At 40.5% G+C, this 23,468-nt stretch overlaps 1 protein-coding gene across 1 annotated transcript in view; it reads left to right on the plus strand.

Annotated features, from left to right (window-relative positions):
• Nucleotides 1–944: 944 nt before the first annotated feature.
• Nucleotides 945–23,468, plus strand: part of lrrc75a (leucine rich repeat containing 75A) — a 54,616-nt gene continuing 32,092 nt past the window's right edge. Inside the window, exons 1-2 of the mRNA XM_029445682.1 lie at nucleotides 945–2,034; nucleotides 13,305–13,433. Coding sequence (XP_029301542.1) covers nucleotides 1,783–2,034; nucleotides 13,305–13,433 — 381 coding nt within the window. The 5' untranslated portion in view covers nucleotides 945–1,782. The remainder of the gene's footprint in view (nucleotides 2,035–13,304; nucleotides 13,434–23,468) is intronic.

The raw sequence follows: 23,468 nt of genomic DNA on the forward strand, positions 1-23,468 counted from the left end.
CTACTGCTACTACAAAATAGCTTTTGTTTGTGTGTTACAATAACATTCAAATGATTAGTTTATGAATTCCAAACCGCCACCAGAGGTCAGTGCAACCCTCCCCTTGGCTCCTCTGGCTACATATAGATCAGTGGTGTATGTGCCATGTGATCACAAGTACTGCGTTGAATCATGCCGATAACATGGAAATAACTGGATACCTCTTTTGTAAAAGGCACTGGTCCATATACTTTAAAAAAAATGTAACTGGGTATATTTGAATAAAAATGTTCACTTGCACTTGATAGTCAGGTAAGGCTGTATTATGAAGCATGGACACATATCCATGACTATCCTGGGTCACGTTAAATGAAAATACAACAGTGACACAGTGTCTTGTTTGTTCTACGCAAATGACCAAACTCGATAGGAACATCTGCCTGTCTAAAATAATTGTGTTGCCGATTGGCGAAGACAAAATAAGACGGCCATTTATAAATGACTAGCTGTCTGCAGTGGAATCCATTACACACTACTGCGCATATTTGAATAACATTTATTTCTTTTCCAAAGTATTTGTTAGTACTGGAGATGTAGATGTAGTTATCCAAAGGTAAAAACTGTCCATGTGTCAGGTTGTATGTGACTTTGCCAGCCAGCAACATCAATCAATTATTTTATATTGTAGATTTAAACCTAAATAAATTGATACTTTGACAATCAGCTATATGGCGATTTTACTAGAAGACCATAAAAGATTCTAAAAGGTATGAGTCATCTTGAACAGATTGGAACACTCGGAGAAGAAGTGTCGCGTGTTGGAGATACAAAAGCGCAAACTTGGCAGTGCTCGTGCTCCTGCCCTGCACTCCTCTCCATCACTGTGAGGAGGGTGGACTTCTGCTCACGTGCACTCGCAGCGCGCCCCCCTTTCAGTTGAACGGAGGGTGCAATACATAATTCAGTCCCAGCAAGGGAACACCAGTTCAGTCTCTCCCCTCCTGTTAACCCGCGGAGCTGCAGCCTCTTCACAGCCTGTGGTGGACAGACGCCGACGCGGCTGCTTCCTGCTCCGGGGCGTATGGAGAATCAACCTTGGAGAAGGACGAATGCGGGGTTTGTTCCAGCCTATGCTTGCCTTTCCAGCGGCAGAGGAAGGACAGGGCAGAGCGAGGAGCAGACATTCAGTGGTGATCTTCAGGAGACGTAAACAGTGCCATGCCCTGCTTCATGCACCACCTCCTCCGATCCGTCTCCTCCTCTGAGCTCTGTTTGACAGGATAACAACAGAGGAGAGTACGAACATAACGCTGCTGACGAAGGTTAATATGTTTGGAAATGTGCTGAAGTTGTGTTTGGGATAGGAGGCTGCAGCTGTCTGCACTGTAGGCATCCTGCATCCTGCATCCTGACTTTGCTGTGTCCGTGTTTTGCGGCCATGCTGCAGGCAGCACCCTCCGAGCTGTTCCCGACCTGAGATGCACTCTCTGGGATTAACAAGTTTCTGAAAGCAGACAACTAGAAGCTCCACTTCTTAATGTTTTGGATTTGTATTTTATACTCTTGGACCTTTCACTCCTCTGTGTAACTGGGTGATAATGAACATTTTTCATTTGCAGTTTGGAATTCTATTGCTACAAATGCTTCACATATCAGCCCCAAACTGCAGGCTTTAAGAATGATCGGATCAGTTGCAGACATTTTGATGAGAAAGGTATCTCAACCATTAATCAAACCTGCCTCTGAATGACTGCTTGGTAGGACCGGTCTTGTTATTATCACAGTTCACATTAAAGCCACACCATGGGTGCCAAGCATACTAAAGGCCAGGAGCCCAGAGGACCCAGCCCTCAGCACCTCTGGAAGCGAACGCCCACCAGGGAGCGGGGCGACATCTTGGCCTCCCTCATGCTGAAGTCAGGTGACCGGCTGAGCCGTGGTGGGACTCCGCCACCGCCCTACCAGCGCCGCATTGGCATGATCCAGGAGATGATGCTGATGGCCAAGCAGGGCAAGCAGGACGAGGCCACGGAGATGCTAAAGACTCTCCGACAGGTGTGTCTTTATGTGTGTGTGTGTGTGTGTGTGTGTGTGTGTGTGTGTGTGTGTGTGTTGGAGGGTGAGTAAAGCTCTCAGGGGTCACAAGTTCACATTTCTAGCACAAGAGCACAACATCCCTGATTGGCTAGCCTTCTTTTTCCTGCCTCCATTCATGTTTTTCTGTGTAAGCATGTTGTCCTTCACTGATGCTGAAACAGAAGCCAGGCTCAGACGCTGACTGACTCAACTGATGGTTTGACTGCGTACATTACTGATGAATTGAGCGCCTCCCTGCCTGTATGACTAAACCCGAGCGCCCTGGCTGGACCTGTTGAGCTCCGCCTGGCTCTGCTGCACTGGTACAGTATAGAGACTGCTACGATTTATAGCCTCTATATGTCTTTCATGACATTTGCAGCATTTGGCTGGCGGCTGCTGCGGCTGCTGCTGCTGCTGCTGCTACTACAGAGAGAATCAAAAACACAGCACAGACTGAAAGTCTCTGGTGTGGTGAGAAACAAAAGAGAAGCACAAGAATGAAAAATGCCACCAGTTGAATTTGAGGATTTGGAGAGCTGTAAAGAGAGGGAGGATCTGAGCGTTACAGGAGTGAGTTAATCTAATGCATGTTTATCATGAGAATGGAGACAGGTTAATAGAAGCTCTCATCCCTGTATACAGCACTGCACACAATCCATATGCTGCCACTGTTTATCCCCCGATGACTCAACCACAGGGAACAGAGCCTCACACACACACACACACACACACACACACACACACACACACACACACACACACACACACACACACACACACACACACTGCTTTCACAGTTTATTGTTTGGGAGATTTTCATCAGCTCCTTTCTGTTGCTGTTTACAGCTTTCTGATCAAACCCATTTAGATTGTTAATCATTTAATTAATGGCAAACAGTGGAGCAAAGCAAACAGGCATAAAGACGAAGGACACCTCCATCCGTCATGGTTAAGAACGGGGGCATTATCATCTCTGACACTGCTTGATTAAGCTATAATACACCAGAGGAAGAGAATCTCAGCGTCCAGTCTGACAGTGAAGGCACAACGATGCAGCAGTGTGGTGACAGTCCCTCGCAGTTAAACACACACAGGTACAAACTGCTCTCAATCTGGCTGGCCAATCTGTCAATTAACAGAAATTTGACAATTTGTCATCAATCAATAATCGCAGGTGTAGATGTCAAACATCAGCTGGTTTCAGCTTCAGTGTGACTATTAGCAGTTTTCTGTGTAAACAGAATATCAAATCAAATCAAATCAAATTTATTTGTATAGCCCAATATCACAAATTATACATTTGTCTCAGTGTGCTTTACAGACTGTACAGGTTACAACATCCTCTGTCCTTAGACCCTCACATCGCACAAGGAAAAACTTCCTAAAAGAAACCCCAAAATTAAAGGGGAAAAAATGGAAGAAACCTCAGGGAGAGCAACTGAGGAGGGATCCCTCTCCCAGGACGGACAGACGTGCAATAGATGTCGTGTGTACAGGATAAACAACATAGTACAAATACAACATTTGACAGAAATTATGTTGTGTTGGAAAAAAAAGAAATAGAAAGTATGGATGAATCCAGGAAAATGTCAATAAGGCTTCCCGGTGTCCAGCAGGACCAGGTCAGCAGGCGCTGTCACGATTCATGATCCTGACGTAAACTTTATCAGTGGCAACCTGCCACATGAGAGACAGACACTCCGATACCCCGGATGGTGAGTTAGTAACATACATTTACATAAATGCATACAGATAGAGAGGGAGAAGAAGAGAGAGGGAGAGAAGGAAGAGAGCAGGGAGGTGTCCCCCGGCAGTCTAAGCCTATAGCAGCATAACTAGGGGCTGATCCAGGGCAAACCTGAGCCAGCCCTAACTATAAGCTTTATCAAAAAGGAAAGTCTTTAGCCTACTCTTAAATGTGGAGAGTGTGTCTGCCTCCCGAACACAAACTGGAAGCTGGTTCCACTGGAGAGGAGCTTGATAGCTGAAGGCTCTGGCTCCCATTGTACTCTTAGAGACTCTAGGAACCACAAGTAACCCTGCAGTCTGGGAGCGTAATGCTCTAGTTGGTTTATAAGGTATTATGAGATCTTTAAGATATGCTGGAGCCTGACCTTTAATTGATTTGTAAGTCAGGAGTAGGATTTTGAATTCTATTCTGTATTTTACCGGGAGCCAGTGCAGAGCAGCTAATACAGGAGTAATATGATCCCATTTCCTTGTTCTAGTCAATACACGTGCCGCTGCATTTTGGATCAACTGAAGAGTCTTAAGCGACTTTTTGGGACAACCTCATAACAATGAGTTGCAGTAATCCAGCCTTGAAGTAACAAATGCATGGACTAGTTTTTCTGCATCATTTTGAGACAGGATGTGTCTTATTTTTGCAATGTTACGTAGATGAAAGAAGGCAGTCCTTGAGATTTGTTTTATGTGGGAGTTAAACGACAGATCTTGATCAAAGATGATGCCAAGATTCCTTACAGTGGTGCTGGAGGCCAAGTTAATGCCATCCAGAGCTTCTATGTCATTAGAAAATGCGTTTCGGAGGCGTTTAGGGCCAAGTATAATAACTTCAGTTTTGTCTGTGTTTAACATCAAAAAGTTGCTAGACATCCAAGTTTTTATGTCCTTAAGGCATGCTTGAAGTTTAGCCAATTGATTGGTTTCATCTGGTTTAATTGATAGATATAATTGGGTATCATCCGCATAACAATGAAAGTTTATAGAGTGGTTCCTTATAATATTGCCCAAAGGAAGCATATATAAGGTGAATAGAATCGGTCCAAGTACAGAACCCTGCGGAACTCCAAGACTGACTTTGGCTGTCATGGAGGATTTATCGTTAACAAGTACAAATTGAGATCGCTCAGATAAATAGGACTTGAACCAGCTTAGTGCGGTTCCTTTTATGCCAACACAATGTTCCAGTCTCTGTAGTAGAATGTCATGATCAACAGTGTCGAAAGCAGCACTGAGGTCTAACAAGACAAGAACAGAGACAAGTCCTTTGTCTGATGCCAATAGAAGGTCATTGGTAACTTTCACCAGTGCCGTCTCTGTGCTATGATGAACTCTAAATCCAGATTGAAAAACCTCAAATAAACTATTATTATGTAAAAAGTCACACAACTATAGAGTATCACAATATCTTTGATAATGTTGATAGATCATCACAATGAGCTAGTAGGCTGTTAGTTGCAGCGTTATGGCACTTTGACACGATACATCTTTCAAAGTGGTCGGATTGCCGTTCAGATCACATCACGTCTGTCAGTGTGATCTCCAAACTACTGTCAACAAAACACACACGAGAAGTGAAACGGGAAAGTACACAAGACCACAAGCAAAACGGGAGTTCTTTCCTCCAAAAATGGATGTCCACTAAAAGCTAGCAAGTAGTTTGGATGCTGATTTGCAGTAGAAAAACCAAGAATAAAAAGGAACGAGCACATCAAGGAGCCTTTCTCATATCTCTCAAATTTCTCAGATCGCCTTTGAAAATTCACACATAGTGATCATCGCTCACAGGAACGAGCGCTGATTTGATTGATCTGGGGATTTTGTTGGAAATCTACAAAAACTGTTGGTGAGTGGAAAATCAGGGCTGAAATCGTGTGGTGTAAACTTGGCATTATTTACACGTGACTGTTGTTTCAATAGCATTTAAATGACTATGGTATAATTTATTGTAAAGCATAACTACACACTGAAATAAAGCACTTTAAATGATGTTAAATCAACGGGCAAATGTTACATTGGCATCTAAAAATGTATCTTTTCTACTGAATGTAGCCCAGTTTTATCCTAGATGTTGAAAGGAAGTATTTTGCCCTGCAAATGACTAAAATGCACTCTGTGTGAAATATTGACAAACATGTTTTTGAACAGAGTACTTCCACACTTCATTGCTTTCTCCCCAAGAATAAGAAAAGAAGATCAATACCTCTCTCGTGTGCGTTCAGTGGAAGCTGGAGCTGGAAGGCGTTAGCTTCGCCTATAGACTGGAAGCAGAGAGTAAGCCTGACTCTCCAAAGTCTGAAAATACACCTAAGTAACACATATAATGTGTTTTATTAGTGAGCTTTAGAAGGTCTAGTAGGCAGATTCAATTTAACTTTGGAAAGAGGCAAATATCTTTCTTTATCTGGCCTTATCGTAACATATTTAGGCATTATTTGAAAACAGCCACTCTCCATCGGACCTCCATTATGGCACCAGATACAGCAGCTGGGAGACTTGTGGTGAACTATAAAGCCTCTATCAGCACTTAGTGGAGTACTTCTCCTGTCATTAAGAGACCATTTACAAGTTTAAGATATTTCCTTATCTCATCAGTCATCAGTCATGCATCCATTCTTCATATGATGAAATTCAGTTAAATTTGCACAACATGTCATTTTCTACCACTAGGGTTCTTTCAATCAAAACAACAACAAAGGACAGAGTTTGGTCGCGCAGCAAAGTATCGAGGGATCATTGAGTTGTCTGCACCACCATTGCCGTCATTGCAGTAAGCTTCTCCTGGTCAGGAGTCCTTTATTGTTCTTTGTTCAGGAGGTTCTTACCACTGACGCTTGCTCACTTTGTTTCTCTGATAATTTAAGATCCATGTGACTAAATATATATGACTAAATCCAGATGACTAAAATCTTTCATCTGGTTAAAATATATCATTTAAAATGGTCAAGGTCTAAGAAGTGTATTGTAAAAATTTGGTTTAAGAACAGAAAGACAACTTCTGAAAGGTTCTGGCAGACGACCACAATGCTGATGCAGAATGGATGTTACCTTAATTAAATGGATTTCTCAAGGTTTGAAAGTTGTTGTAAACATTTGGTTGAGTCAGTTGTAGGCCTTGTATTGTGGAATTGTTACACATTATAGTTTTAAGCTGTAGTATCAATAGAAAGGAGAAGGTATGACCGTGTAAACAGCAGGCCGGGCTATATACAGTGGGTGATGGTTGAGGTCACGCTTGTGTGACTTCTAAAGAAAGTTTTCCTTGCTGCGGTTTGTGGAACTGGGGATTAGGGAAAGGAAAACAAGCAAGATGCACTCCAACTGCTGTCAAAGTGAACATATGGAGAGACACGATATGTCAGGTTGAACGGTGAATGCGTGCCATTATTTAGTTTTTTTAATCAGCAGAGAGGCCGCTGGAGGCTGGAGGCTGAAAACAACATATTTTCCTGTTGGGTGATGGAAAAAAAGAGCTCCAGTAACAACTATCAGTCAGCTTCATATTTTGCGGAGGGGGGGTTCTGTACATGATGTACAGATCACATAAAGACAATTACTGAGGATGGGGGTTAAACTGCAACAGACACTGGTGAAGAAAATTAGAGGCAGCAGTGGTGAGTGATAGTGAGAGAAAGAGAGGGAATGAAACCGAAGAAAAAGAGAGGAGCGAGTTTGTTTGTGAGGAGAGTTGCTTCTCCCTAGTTTCAAGGTTCTCCTACATGTTGCTCGGAAACCATGGCTATGGCCGGAGCACTCGGACTAAATAGACATTGATCAATCCAGCAGGAGCTTTGTCAAGAGCTCATGAGGAGGCCACCTTCTTAATCACTGCCTTTGGTTAACTTGACACCAAAGCTAGCATCTCTTCTCAACTTCCCACTGGGCTGCCTCCAAGCTTATTGCCAAACTAGAACCAGCAGTGTCTGAAAACCTCCACCGGCTCCAGATTATCCAGAGAAGTTCCCTGTGCAGGCTCTAGTTTGCTGTGAGCAGTAACAGTGCAGTGGACTTTTAACTCGTTTTACAGTATGTGACACATTGTTTGTCAGATAATGAGAGGCAGTTGTGTTGTGGTCGCCATTAATATTTTAAGACTGAAGCTGCAAGCCAAGATTACGATGATATGGTCAACAGAATATATATTTTGCATGAAGTTTATATATATATATATATATATTTATTATATATATATATATATATTTATTATTATTATTATTATTATTATTATTATTATTATTATTATTGCCCATTATCTTTGCATTTGGCAAGCTCATGCATGGATTCAGTGTTTCACCAGAATTGAATTCTCCGCTCAGTACTGCAAATGTTCCCTGTTTACATCCCACTCTGTGTTGGTTAAACTAAAGGTATAACAGACGACAACCTTTTACTTAAATAGTAAATTGCACATCCTCCTTATCAGCACTTGAAGGGCAGTGTCTCAACATGATGCTGTTTGATTGGTCCATCTTAGTTTTGGCTACTCTTTGAATCACAGTGGAGTGAGTGCTGCATGCATTGTGTACAGTCTGTTCCATTACCAACTCATTTAAGTTCTTCCAAGTGCTGTTTTCATACAGAGATACCAACAGGAGGAAAACCAACCCACAACATCATGGTATTTAACACTATTTCACTACGTATCTGTACTTAAAACTTTGATCAGACTGTGTAGAGTCCAAGGTTTGAATATATGTGTATACTAATGGATAGGAATTAGTCCAAAAATGACTTTCTGTCATTCCAAAATATTTGTAGGGACATGTCCTTATCGTCCACATGCAAACCTACTCCTCTGTCAGCCCGCTTCCTGCTGAGCGGTGACTCTGTGGGGGGCCGGGGGCCACTACAGAATAGCAATCACTTTTCAATTATGTGTAATTAATGAAACAACTAGTTTGTCAAATAAAAGTGTGTTGCAAATAGACATTTTTATCTTGTGGCATTCCCCAAAGATATGAATGGATTTAAAGAAACATAACTGAGCCACAGGCATGTCAATCATGGCTTTCCCACTTTAATAATAATGAGCAACCTCGGGTAGAAAACATATCTGTTGTCATTGCGTTATTTGAGCTTTCCAGAATGACATGTTCCAGTACATCTCTAGTGAGTTGTGTGCCAACATGCACAATACATTAATTACACCTGTGCTTTTCTACCTACACAAATCAAAATGTCAAGAGGAGAAGAGGTCGAATCAGCCAGAATAATTGACAACACCTTTAATATGAGAATATTAATTATTCAGCTTTAGTCAAAGAACCTCCTTCATGTCAAAGACAGATGACACTCTAGGGTCAGTATGTGATCTTTAATAAAGGTCAATGCCAGCTTCATATATTGTATGGATCCTCCTGCCTCGGCTGCCATTTCCTTTTATTTACCCACGAGTGTGCACTTAAGCCCTCATGTTGCACACGTCTGTCTCCAGCTCCGTCTTTGTTCACGTTCAGCTGGGTTCACACCACTGCTTTGATGCTGACCACCGCTAATTAGTGTGGGAGGTGCTTTCTAATGGAAAAAAAGCCCACATTGTTTATTTCATAACATAATGCGTGTGTACGCACTCAACACACTATGCCCTTAGAGTTCAAGGAAGTAGACAGTTCTATTTTGTCCTTGTGATATATATTTCATGAGGGGACACTGTTAATAATGTATGACTTATCTGGAGCATGAAGACCATTTATGTACACCTTGCAAAAAAAAATATTGCCATTGTTTCAATAATTTTGGTAGTTTATCACTGCAGACCTTCTCAACACACACACACACACACACACACACACACACACACACACACACACACACACACACACACACACACACACACACACACACACACACCAGTAATGGACTATTGTTTTGAAGCCTTGAGTTTGGCATTTTGGCCTTTGCCACCTTGATTTTTTTGGAGCCAGATTTGACCATATTTGAACGAGAGGGTGGAGTGTAGCAAACACAAAGTCATCAGCTAACGATAGTGCTGCCTATTTTGCTTAGCAGGTTGCATCCATAATTCACGTCTACTGTGATATTAATTGGAATGCTTATTTTGGCTAATAAAAAGCATCCCAACTAACTGGAAAAAATTAACAGCCGACTCCTTAGAGTGTCTTACAACCGAACACCATGTTAGCGACGGTGTGTTAGCGACACTGCGCTAGCGACTAGTCCATCACAAGGTAGCCACGCCCTAAAGCATACCTTTATCTTCTATTTTAATCTAAATGGGTCTATAATTTAAAAATGAACATCATGCCGACTTGAAACTTGGGGCATCCCGGTAACTCGCCTGGTTGCGCGGGCGCCCCATGAGCTCAAGGCTGAGTCCTTGGCAGCGACTTGGGTTTCAAATCCGACCAGCGTCTCCTTGCCTTTTGTCCCCTCTCTCTCTGCTTTTCCTGTTTATCTTCAGCTGTACTATATGATATGTGATCTCAATTGGAAATTGTGTGCGTCTGTACAAAACAATAGGTGTCATGGAAACCTCAGTGAGTCATACCTTTCTGTAGAAGAGCGGGTATCTCTCCCTCCCATCTCTCTCTCTCTCAATTCAATTCAATTTGCTTTATTGGCATGAATGGTAAACAACCGTTGTTGCCAAAGCAGAACTATCAACAACAATCAATAACAATATATTTTATATAAGAGGATATACATTTGATAATTATATTATAGAAACATAGTTTTACTCAGTTCATCACACAACATCTCTGCTGCTGTAACCTGGGTTAGGAAGAGGAGAACGTGGACCTCAGTATCTGCTTGTATTAATGTACAGTGTTCTTGTCGGGGTTTTAAAACCTTATTATAATGATCTGCTTCTCTATCTCTGCCCCCCCCTACTTTTACCTGCAGACTAAACACACACACACACACACACACACACACACACGTTACGTATTGTGTATACAGAGTTCACCCATTCATATGTGTGTCAGTTGTCAGAATATAGTTTATTGAAGTATTATAATTTAGCTTGAAAGGTCATTCTGGACAGTGGAAACAAACAAGCAAAAGCAATCTGAATCTGAACACAAGGTCCAACTTACTTCATTCACACCTCCATCGTGGACTTCTGCATCTGATAATGATGCTCAGCTACAGCTAAATCGTTTCCATGACAACTGATGCTGCATATCGGCTTTTTCCCGGCTGCATTCACAAATTATTCTAAGATGCTTATGAATCCAAATGTTTTAGTAACAAGTAACAAGACTAAGAGTCTACAGCTAATCTAGTAGTGACTAGTAGATATTTAGCAGCAATAATATCTACAATGCTCACCGTCTAAGGTTAGCATGTTAGCATGCTAGCACTTGCTATCTAACACGCACAATAAACTCAAAGTACAGCTAAGGCTTTTATTAATGTAATTTACCTCCGCCAAGGAGTTTATGTTTTCGGCTCGGTTTGTCTGTCAGCAGGATAGCGGGAAAACTACTGCCCCGATGTTCATGAAACTTGGTGGAAGTATGGGCCAAGGAAAAAACATTTAATTACATATCACAAATTATGTTTCACTTTCGTTAACGTTGCGAGATAAGGCTGCATTCATGTAATGACGAAATAATTGGAAATATTAGTTCCCGACTGCGAAAATTCCTTTGAACGTCGCATCAAGTCAGAACAATAACTTGGAAACAGATGTCAACATGTTGTTTAAAGTCTGTCAACAATAAAATACAACACAGCTTCTTTGTAGCGTCCATGTTGTTTCCACATTACAATTTGAAGATCATAAACTCACGAAGTCTGAAGAACAATGTGAACATAATGTGAACATTCAGGAAAACATGTGAATGTCCCGATGGCCTTGGCAGAGGTCTGCGCTCTCCAAGTATTTGGCCATAAACAAAAGTATTGGACACATTTTGACCTGATGACGTCAGATGTAAAGTTGGGGGACAGCCGAAGATATTTAGAATAATTTATCCTGTGGAAACCATGAATATCAGTTCAGACGTTTAGGCCAATCCATCAGTTTCTCATAATCTAATAGGTCGGCTGCAATGAAATGAGCACATTCATGCTACCAATGGAGTCCATGACCTTTCCTTTACTCCCACACTCGGGATAGACTTTACATTCTTTGTCCTACTATGAGTTAGACTCAAGAACAGCAAAATTGCAATAATGTCATTCATTGTGTCACTTTATATTTTATATATTCTGCCAGGAAGGTGTTAATGGTGCTTTAGACTTTAAATCTTGTTCCCAAACAAAAGCAGATTTTGGATGCCTATAAAGGAGCATGATGGATAATATAAATGATTGTCATAAATGGTGTAAGGCTGAGTACAGTATGTACAACGTCGCTGTTGCTGTTGCTGTTGCTGTTGCTGTTGGTCTTCATTTTAAAACTTTCTCCTGTGTATTTTTGGTTGCTTGAGTCATTCACTTAGACTTTTGAAGATTCACCAAGAGCACTGTTCATGCATGAAGCTCTAACAGGTCATTGAATTCATTGCTTCAATAGATGAGAATTGTATTTGTTCCTCACCAGCAGAGTTTAGCATCGAAAATGTAAAAGCCTTTCACATTCTGGCTCGCACTTCCCCTAAGATATTTATGTGTTTGTGTGTATCCCATGTGCATGAATACATTTTTACCTTTTCATGTTTGCTTATAAAGCAAAACAAATGTAGTGTATGTCATCAATAAGTATTGTATCACTGTCGGGTAATGTTACTTTTACAAGTTACTTGTTACATTACTGCGTTACATACTGAGAAAGAAGGCGTGTCGCCTACTGTGCTCTGCTGAGTCACAGCTCAGCTGGTCGTTGCTGTTTCAGAGCTGTAGCATCGGCATCGTTCTCCTTGATGGGACTCTCCACCATGTGTTGTGGAGCTCTGCTCAGCTTGCAGGAACTCTTCAGATTGAAGTAGAGTTCTTCGCAGCTGACAGAAATGTATCCTTTAAGCACAATTTGCATTTCACTGTGATGTTCTTGTACTTAAAAATGTACTCATTACAACAAAAGATTAATGTGAGTACTTGTAAATTACCCGCAACACTTTATTGTGTAATTCAATGGTTCCCAACCTGTTTTTTAAGGGACCGCTTTTCTATCCTTGAGTAAACTGACGACCGCTGACTAGTTTACATTCAATTGAAATTTCATAATATATTCAATGCATAACAATAACATTACAAAACAACTGATAAACTGTACAATTAACCCAAATAGCGAACACATTAACTGCAGTTAGTTTGTGTAAAACGAGTGAGTTGGATGAATTTTCAGCAGATTATTTCCTGTGAATATTGATGAGTTTTCCTTGTGAGTCTGTATTGTGTTTTAATTTTAATTTTTAAATATTTTTAATTTTTTTGTTTTAATGTAAAGCCCATTGACTTTTTCTATGTGTATGAACCTTTTATATAAATGAATTGCATTTCCTTGCTTACATGAACGTTGCCTATATAAGTATGTACAACTGCGTAAGTGAGAATATGATGGCCTTATTTAATGTGTGTGTATGTGTGTGTAGGACCTGGGCATGGAGTCAACATCTCTGGATGACGTGTTGTACCGCTACGCCAGCTTCAGAAATCTGGTTGACCCCATCACGCATGACCTGATAATCAGCCTGGCACGATATGTCCACTGCCCCAAGACGGTAGGACACGCATGCACATACGCACATACTAATCATCTAACGTGAAACATACTTAGTAAATAGTGGCGATTACAGTAAACACATTTTTGTTGCTACCACACACACACACGCACGCACACACATACATGTACACATACACTCACACACACAGTCCGATGTGATTCATTTGGTTGCTGTTATCAGATGATCTCCTGACTCATTTTGTTTGACACTATTAGGTTACGGAAGTGCTCTAAGTGATTGTGTAGCTGTGTGTGTCCTTGAGGGAAGCACAGTTCCTTGTGTTTGTTCATTCATGTGGTCCAGTATGTCATTGAGGGAGAGAGCGGGAAAGAAAGCGTGACGGCAGCCTTACGGGATGAATAATGCAGGGGGGTAGGAGGAGTGATGGAGATAAAGATAGGAATTAAGAGACCTGATGTGTCGCTGTAGCATGATGCATTGTGCTGTTGCCCCAATGCTGCCTGCCTTTTAATCCATCTAATGTAAAAAGTCATATTATTTCTAGTCTTCTGCATGACATCTCTCCTCCTGCCTAAAATGATGCTAATACATTTCTGAGATGATAATATGATAATTGTTTTAATCTGTGTTGCAGTGATGTGTGTCTATTACATTTTCCCCCTGACCTCACTAAGACCTCATGAAACACCATCTCGCCTCTTTAATTTGATGTACTTCCTGTGAAAACAGGATGCTGCGCTCTTAGCTATTGACTAACTACACAAAACCAAGTGCCGTATGAAAAATGTAAAGCACTATACTGTAAATACTCAGGAGTGTTGATTTTGTTAAAGAAACTTGTGATTGACCTTTTGTTAATATTCTTCTCGTACCTTTTGATCATGACAAAAATGAGGCTAAATCTAAATAAAAAGTAGCTTCTGAAAACGACATCTTTACATCAATATGGACAACTAAAGCAATCAGTGTTTTTAATGCAAAGTCAACAACCTGCAGGCTTCTTTGTAATTATTGTTTCCCACCGCCACCAAAACCTTTTGTTTGCGTTCAGAATCAGAAATCCTTTATTAGTCCCACGACGGGGAAATACTGTTCTCTCTGCCGGCTGCATTAGCTAACCTAAGGAATTTGTCCATCCGTCAATCGGGATTCAAGTCAAAGTCTGAAGGGAATGGGAGTGTGCTGGGAAAAGAGTGTATCAGTGAGTTGGGGATATGGATGATTGGTGCGAGCCGCTGGCTGCAGTGTAGCTGCCCTGGCAGGGAAATGGTGATTGTTGCTCCTTGAAGATTAGGCTCCTGGCCTCATGAATTGGAATAGCTCGCCATCAAAGTTCCTAATCAAGAAAAACCTGTCATTCAGAGCTTTCAATAGGTCTCCATGGATACCATCGGGTTGGTGGACATCAGTAGCTCGTCTCCCTGCTGAAGCTCTGCTATGTAACATAGCAGACACTCCGATTGGCTACCAGTCTCACCGCGAGAATACAAGCTTCTGCCCTTTTACACTATTTACAGTTTACTCATTAGGGACCTGGGTTACTTACTGTTAACGTCGCTGTCAGTTGGCTGTCTTTCATGTTGCTATTGGTAGCAATGAGTGCAGGATTAATGCCACGGACCAACCATGTGCATCTTCCTCTTGAAGTGTATTAAAGGAATATAACCACGTTCATGTTATCTAACATTTTAGCTTTTCATCTGAAGCTAAACCCAGAAAGTGAGCCGCATTTTAGTGAGCAGGTGAGGGAAATTAACATGTCTTCAGCCAATGTTGCCTGAAAACAAAAAATGGCTCTTTTTATTTTGATATTTAATTTCCAAATATGTTGCATTTACTGAAAAATGAAGCAAATCTGTATTGTGAGTACAGTGTGCAAGGCACATCCTGTGATTCTTCACACATGCTGAAGCTGCAGAGGAATGTGTAGATAAGGGTTGTATGTCCATGAGAAGAGCAGAGCAGGGATGATACAAACGCCGGGGGATGCAACAGGCGAGAGGAAGTACAGGAGGAGACACTTTCCTGAACTTGCCATCAAAGCTATTTGAGACTTCACTGCTTCTCTTTTGATGGTACTTCATAAATGTGAAATGAAGCATCTATGAATGTCTCTTTTTCCAAAATCAAGTATAGTTTTTGCTGCGAACACAATTTGGACACTTCATTGCCACTGGTGTTACATGATGTCATATGTAGCTTCCCTGTAACAACTGGTGTGACAACTGATTTTTTAAAAATTTAAATAACAATATTATGAATATTATGACTAAATAAATAATATTTTCTTATCTCACTGTGGAGAAATGTAATTGAAGTCTTATAGATTTGCTCAAATGGTAAAAGAATGGAACGGGAACATGTTCAGAACCATTATTTGTAATCTCTTTAAATTTGTTTGGCCATTTATTAATGACAGAGGCAGCAGCTATTTCGACATCACGAGTAATGAGTAATGAGGTAAAGTTCAGTTGAGTTCAGGAAAACTGTCCCATTGGACCAAAAGCCAATTTGTCTGACAGCCCGCTATCCCGAAAAAACAAAAGCCCATTGCTCCTAATTACACACTCTCTGTATTGACTCAAAATAGTGGATTTAAGTTTCTACAGGTACATTTCTAGATGTTGCATCCCTACATCCTGTTCATCAGTGCAGCCGCAAAGACTGCAAAGCCATACGGAGTATTCCCAACACACAGAAGCTCTGACTCCAGGCAGCTGATAACTGCAGGTGTGCAGAGGAAACATGTTTTTAAGGATGTTGTTTTCCCCAACATGACATTTACTGAGTGCCGGCCAATTTCTGCACTGCTTCACTTCCACCTGCCACTCTGTTATTTATTCAGCTGCGGTTGTGGATTCGGCTGTTGTTATGTTGACAGTTTTATTTTATGTTTTTGCACACATGAGACTGCATTAAAGCAAGATAATGTAAAAAAAAAAAAAGGAAATGTGTCAGCAGAGGTCAAGAAGCCACAGGTTTATACAACAGACCTCAACTTAAGGAGAAAAACAAACAATATCAGGAACGGGAGGCAAAATAAAACTAGGCGTAATTAGAATTTATATTTCATAAAAATAGAACAAAAAATTCTGGCACACAAAATAAGCAGAAAAACGAACTAATCAGTAAATAACAATCCAATAAAAAAACAAAGACAGTCCTGCTGTTACAGTCTGTACTGATTGTTGTTAATGTGCACATAGATCAAACATGACCTTTGCACATGCACTGTGACAGAATGCATGACGTGACTTTACATTAACTGGCTGTCCTTTCAGTCCGTCGTGTCTCAGCCACTACTTTCAGTACACTGAGCATTGATTGGATTTTAACCACTTAACAGGCTGATTCACCCGTCGGAACATTTAAACGCTGTTAAACTGCTGGTGGATTAATAACACTAATAACACCGTTCCACAAATAAATAAAGGGGCTGACAACCCGTTTAGTCAAGAGTGAGGATTATTACATTGACGTAGTTGTGGGGGTGCATAAATAGAACTTTAATAATTAATTACATCAGTGTTAATCCTCTTTATGCTAAATGTATGCATCACTCAGGGAGCTAGTCCACACGTCCACAATCACAACTCACTTAAAACAAGTTATTATATGCCACAAACGGCAGCAAAATATTCTATATTTCAATATCAGAACAGTTGCTTTATCCCAAGTATGCAGTGATTTTATTAAGGTTGCAGTATTACACATGCATCATACATAAATCACACTCCAGTGAAGGGATAATACTGCTACTATCAATAATAAAACACATTAATGCATTAATACTTGTGTGTATTTAGATCAGTCAGAGTTCTTGCTATAGACATAGTATGTGAAAGGTTCATTCATCGATTCTACGGTAAATATGAAGTCATTTAATCATATCATATCCATCACTCAATCAATTGAGGACTAAACTGTTGCTTAATTAAAAGTCAATATTAGGAAGTGCATATATTGGTCTTAATATAATGCATCATGTTGAGTAATTGGAATTAGTTTCCCATTGACATGTTATATGTTACTTTCATATAATATTATAATTATTTATTGCACTTAGTTAAATACTCTATTCTGATTGGTCAATTTCAACATTCTACGGTCTGTCATTTCTGTAAAGCAGACAGCTCTAATCACAGGACCACGTCCAATCATATCAATCCGCAAAAAGAAGTTTGGTAGATTTAACAATGGCCAAAACAACACATTTCTTTTGTTACTCCATCAGAAGAAGAACCATGGAATATATTTTAAATATTCAGTTTTATATATGTGGAGAGCAGGAAGCTTTGGATTCATGATGGCTGAACTTTCCCCAGTAAAGAAAAGAAAAAGAGAACAAGAAAAGAAAAGAGCGCAGAAAAAGCAAGAGAGGTGAAAAGACACAAAGAGCTGGACGACAGAGAAACCATCAGACAAGGATCTGGCAGGTTGCCACTAATAAAGTTTACGTCTGGATCATGAATCGTGGCTGCACCTGCTGCTCTGGTCCTGCCTGACGCCCACGTTAATATTTTTTTTTTTTGGAGGCACCCGGAAGCTTTTCTGACATCCTCCTGGATCCTTTTTTAAAAATACGATCACATCATCATTTCTGTCACATGGATGTTGTATTTGTACTATGTTGTTTATCCTGTACACACGACATCTATTACAGTCTGTCCGTCCTGGGAGAGGGATCCCTCCTCAGTCTCTCTCTGAGGTTTCTAACATTTCCCCCTTTAATTATGGGGGTTCTTTTAGGAAATATTTCCTTGTGTGGTGTGAGGGTCTAAGGACAGAGGGTGTCGTATCCTGTACAGCAGGGGTGTCAAACACGCGGGATGACTGTAGTGTTAAAATGAATTGTTTTGATCATAAAGTAAAGTATTGTTCCAGATACCTGTGACGAAATGTTTTGTGCCTTTGTAGATACACTGTGATCTGTAAGTTGTAACACACATATGTAAATGATAAACTAATACTATTATTGAAATTACACCTTTTTTTCTCAAGAAATTTCAGGTTGTTCATAATGTTTTGTAAAAACATCAAATTTGAACATTTTCAGAATGTACTTGTACTTTTTTGCACTAAAACGAAGGGAAACATTTGGAGTTGTGGTTATTTACAGGTTATTATGCTCTGATTTTACTGGTCCGGCCCACTTCAGATCAATTTGTGTTGCATGTGGCCCCTGAACTAAAATTAGTTTGACACCCCTGCTGTACAGTCTGTAAAGCCTACTGAGACAAATGTGTAATTTGTGATATTGGGCTATATAAATACTAGGGCTGTCAAGCGATTAAAACAATTAATCTAATTAATTACAAGCTTTGTGATTCATTAATTTAAATTAATCTCAATTATCAATATTTGCTGTGAGAAGCATTTCAAAATATTCAAATGGATTTGCAAGATGAGTAAATCAATGAGTAGCATTATAAACTTAAAGGTCAACAGTATTTATATAGTATTTTATTTCAATACTATTTCTCCAATATCTTGTTTTCCACAATCATCTTAGACAACACAGACCATCAGTTTGACATAAAGTGCAATTTCAAATCGGGCATAACATCTTTCATTGCACAATAAACAATATGTTTAAAAGTTGTGTCATGTGACGCCATGTGTAAAGCCTCCGTTAGCCCCCTGTCCTCTACCTGCAGTCCATTGCAATACATTTCTGATGGAGTTGGATCTAAACTTCAGAAAGCACCTTTGTCCTGCAGGTCTTTATCCAACAAGCTCTGCTTGTTTTTCTTCTTTTAATAATGTTCCCTGCAATATTCAACACTGACCCACAGAGATAACAGGGTCCATATCCATAACATTTATAAATTGCCACATAGGTAATTGCAATCAGACGCAAAAAAAAAGGTTTGTGAATAGGACCTTGAGACAAGGCGGTTGCACAAGATGCACAATTCATGGTGCTATCAGCAGCCACAATCCATTCTTTGTGATTTCTCTGTCAGGATTCACTCTATAGTGAGGTAGATTGAGATTTTGCATCATCACTAACAGCTGTAGTGTCACACATCTGATATTTGCATCTATATAATGTGACGCATTGCATCATGGGATTGCTAGCACAGAGTAGAGTACATGCTATGGACACTGTTCCATTGTGCACTATACAATGCAGAAGTTCCACACTCAGGGGTGGTGGAGGGCCGCAGAGGTATCACCTGCACTCACAGCTGATGGCAGCCGAGAGGAAAACAGATTTAAAGTTTGACAGCAGCGACATGATTGGCTGTTGGAGATTGTGCCAAACTCTAGTTGGTTAACTAAAAGAGTGGACGTCCATAATGAGCTGATGAGAAGCAGCTGGGGGAGCGAGGGAGGGAGAGAAAGAGAATGAATGAAGCATAAAGGTAGCCTTCCTCATTCTCTAGTCTAAAATGCTCATGCACACAGCTGCTCATGAACGCACCCCCTTTACAAAAGGCAAATACACACGTACATAAAAACACACGTGTATACACACACATAAATGCAGACATGTTCACACAGTTTCTCCCGTTCACTTTCTCTTTCATACTCACACACTTTTCTTCTCAGGCTCACCCAGCAGCCTCCCTAGTGTGTGTGAAAGGTCTATTCATTGCAGTGTGACTCCAGCTAAGCAGGGAAGCGTGTGAAGCTGTACAGCTTAAAACGGTGCTGCTTTGTCACTGCAGCTGCTGTAATTCTCTCTCTGTTACTTTCTCCTTCTTTTCTCATCTTTTACTCTCCTGAACCAAAACTCTATTGATCGCACCGAGACTGTACAGAACTCAGCTGCTTTTAACCAGAACCAAAAGACGTGATCACATCACTCCTGTTTGAGCTTCGTGTACACAGGCTCCCGGTATGTTTTAGAATACAAAGATTTCAAGATTTTACTGATTACTTACGCGTCGGTTTGAGATCTTTTGTCTGTTACAGATGCCGGCTGAAAACTTAAGGGGACAGAACGTTTTCAGTCCGGGCCCCCGAGTCAGTAAAACACACTTCTATCGAAGGGCCTTTCCTGATTTGTCTTTTATTTCTTATCATATTCTTTCCTTTTTCTACACACTATCTATTTTCTTTTACACCTGATGATTCATGGCTCTTTGTAACATGGATTTTGAAAAGTACAGTATATCTCAAAAGTGAGTACACCCTTTAGATTTTTGCAAATATTCTGTTATATCCTTTCAGGGGATAACATTATCCTACTGAAACTTTGATATAACTTAAAGTAGTCAGTGTGCTGCTTGAATAACAGTATAGATTTATTGTCCTTTGAAAATGACTCAGTACACAGCTGTTAATGTCTAAACAGCTGGCAACAAAAGTGAGTACACCCCATAGTGAACATGTCCTAATTGTGCCCAATGATGTTGTTTTCCCGCCCTGGTGTCATGTGACTCGTTAGTGTTACAAGGATTCAGGTGTAAATGACAAGCAGGGCTGTTAAATTTGGTGTTTTAGGCACAATTCTCTCTGAATGCTGGACAACATGGCACCTCATGGCAAGGAACTCTCTGAGCGGCTGAAAAAAAGGATTATTGCGCTTCACAAAGATGGCCTTGGCTATAAGAAGATTGCCAACACCATGAAAATGAGTTGCAGCACAGTGGCTAAGATCATACAGCGGTTTTCCAGGACAGGTTCCACTCGGAACAGGCCTCGCCAGGGTCGACCAAAGAAGTTGAGTCCACGTGCTCAGCGTCATATCCAGAGGTTGGTTTCCAAAAATAGACGTGCGAGTGCTTCCAGCATTGCTGCAGAGGTTGCAGAAGTGGGATGTCAGCCTGTCAGTGCCCAGACCATACGCCGCACACTGCATCAAATCGGTTTGTATGGCCGTCGCCCCAGACAGAAGCCCCTTCTGAAACCGATGCATAAGAAAGCCCGCAAACAGTTTGCTGAAGACAATGAATCCAAGAACATGAGTTACTGGAACCATGTCCTGTGGTCTGATGAGACCAAAATAAACCTGTTTGGGTCAGATGGTGTCCGGCGTGTGTGGCGGCACCCTGGTGAGGAGTACCAAGACAAATGTGTTTTGCCTACAGTCAAGCATGGTGGTGGCAGCATCATGGTCTGGGGCTGCATGAGTGCTGCCGGCACTGGGGAGCTGCATTTCATTGAGGGACACATGAATTCCAATATATACTGTGACATCCTGCAGCAGAGCATGATCCCCTCTCTTCGGAAACTGGGCCGTAGGGCAGTTTTCCAACATGATAATGACCCTAAACACACCTCCAAGATGACAACGGCCTTGCTGAAGAAGCTGAAGGTTAAGGTGATGGACTGGCCAAGTATGTCTCCAGACCTAAACCCAATTGAGCACATGTGGGGCATCCTCAAGAGGAAGGTGGAGGAGTGCAAGGTGTCCAACATCCGTGCGCTCCGTGATGTCGTCGTGGAGGAGTGGAAGAAGATTCCAGAAGCAACCTGTGCAGCTCTGGTGAATTCCATGCCCAGGAGGGTTAAAGCAGTGCTAGATAACAATGGTGGTCACACAAAATATTGACACTTTGGGCACAATTTAGACATGTTCACTATGGGGTGTACTCACTTTTGTTGCCAGCTGTTTAGACATTAACAGCTGTGTACTGAGTAATTTTCAAAGGACAATAAATCTATACTGTTATTCAAGCAGCACACTGACTACTTTAAGTTATATCAAAGTTTCAGTAGGATAATGTTATCCCCTGAAAGGATATAACAGAATATTTGCAAAAATCTAAAGGGTGTACTCACTTTTGAGATATACTGTAAATAAAGATTTTTATTATTATTATCTTTTAAGTTATCTCTGTTACTCTGTCGTTCCATTCGTAAATCCGTGTGATTCCAGATATGTGCAGCTCTGCGGTACTGTATGGTGTCTGCTCTGAAATGCATTGGTCACAGGGTGGATGGTGTTTGCACTGTAACCATGCTCTTTCCTAACCTTACTTTATTTGCTGAGTGCAGATATTGTTGAAAGTGAGAATTTCTTTAAATGTCAGCATTGGACATAAATCCTTATTGATTGTAATCATTATTTGTGCAGACACATGCATTACTGATGTTCTTGTCTGGTGACAGTATGGATCTCCCGGAGGTCATATGGTGGAAAACAAATATTGATGTGGAAATCCCCAAATTTCCTCATCCTTAAACGACAGTAGGTCTTTTGCCAACTTTTCCCAAAATGATACCACGTGGCAGCTTTAAACACATGGTTAGGTTTAGCCAACACAGCTACATGGTTAGATGATGGTTTGGCTTAAAATAAGTATTTTTGTGCTGTATGTAGTACGTAGTAACGTAGTTACTTACGCAACTTAAAATAACTCAAATGGTTGACTTTTGGTTTCACACAGGACTCGAACAGCGGTCTCCTGGGTGAATGTTCTGTTCTGTTTGTTTGACACATCCATCTACGTCCTGTGGGTAGCTGGGTGTTTCCCTGTGTTCCCAATCTCTGTTTCCAAAGTTTCCAAATAAATAACACTGGCCATTTGTAATGATTTCTATGGAATTATCTCAGATCCACCTCTACAATATTCCTGTGTAACACTGTGAATGTTCTCTTAACAATATAGTCAAACATGTTTCCTTTTTCAACAGCTGACTTCCCATTCAACTATAAAGTACATTTGAAGTAAAGATGTTGACAATATAATTAGAATTTAGAACATATTAGAGTTTAGATTAAGTGAACAAAAGAAATCCCCAACATTGGACCATACAAAAAAGAAGAGGTGATTGGTAATAATATTTCTTTTGGCCAAACAAAGAATGACTCTTAGTACATAATGTAGCTGTAAAATAAATCTTGTTTTGTTGAAATCTTTTGTTGAGGCTATGATTGACTTTGATTTACTGTGCTGACAGCAGTGTTACATTCTGCATTTGGTTGGTAAATTGTGTGTTATATTTAGTAATTTGATTATTGTTGCATCTCATCTAATTTAGTTTTACTCTTTAATTTAATCCAGTTTTAAATGAGGACATTTTGATAATTAGTCGAATTTTACTCACTTTTGAAATAATTTCTTATTGTTGTCTATTATAGTGACCTTTCATTTTTATTACACCAGTTATTTCACA

The sequence above is a fragment of the Cottoperca gobio genome, chromosome 13 (genome assembly GCF_900634415.1).
Source record: "Cottoperca gobio chromosome 13, fCotGob3.1, whole genome shotgun sequence".
Classification (NCBI taxonomy): domain Eukaryota; kingdom Metazoa; phylum Chordata; class Actinopteri; order Perciformes; family Bovichtidae; genus Cottoperca; species Cottoperca gobio.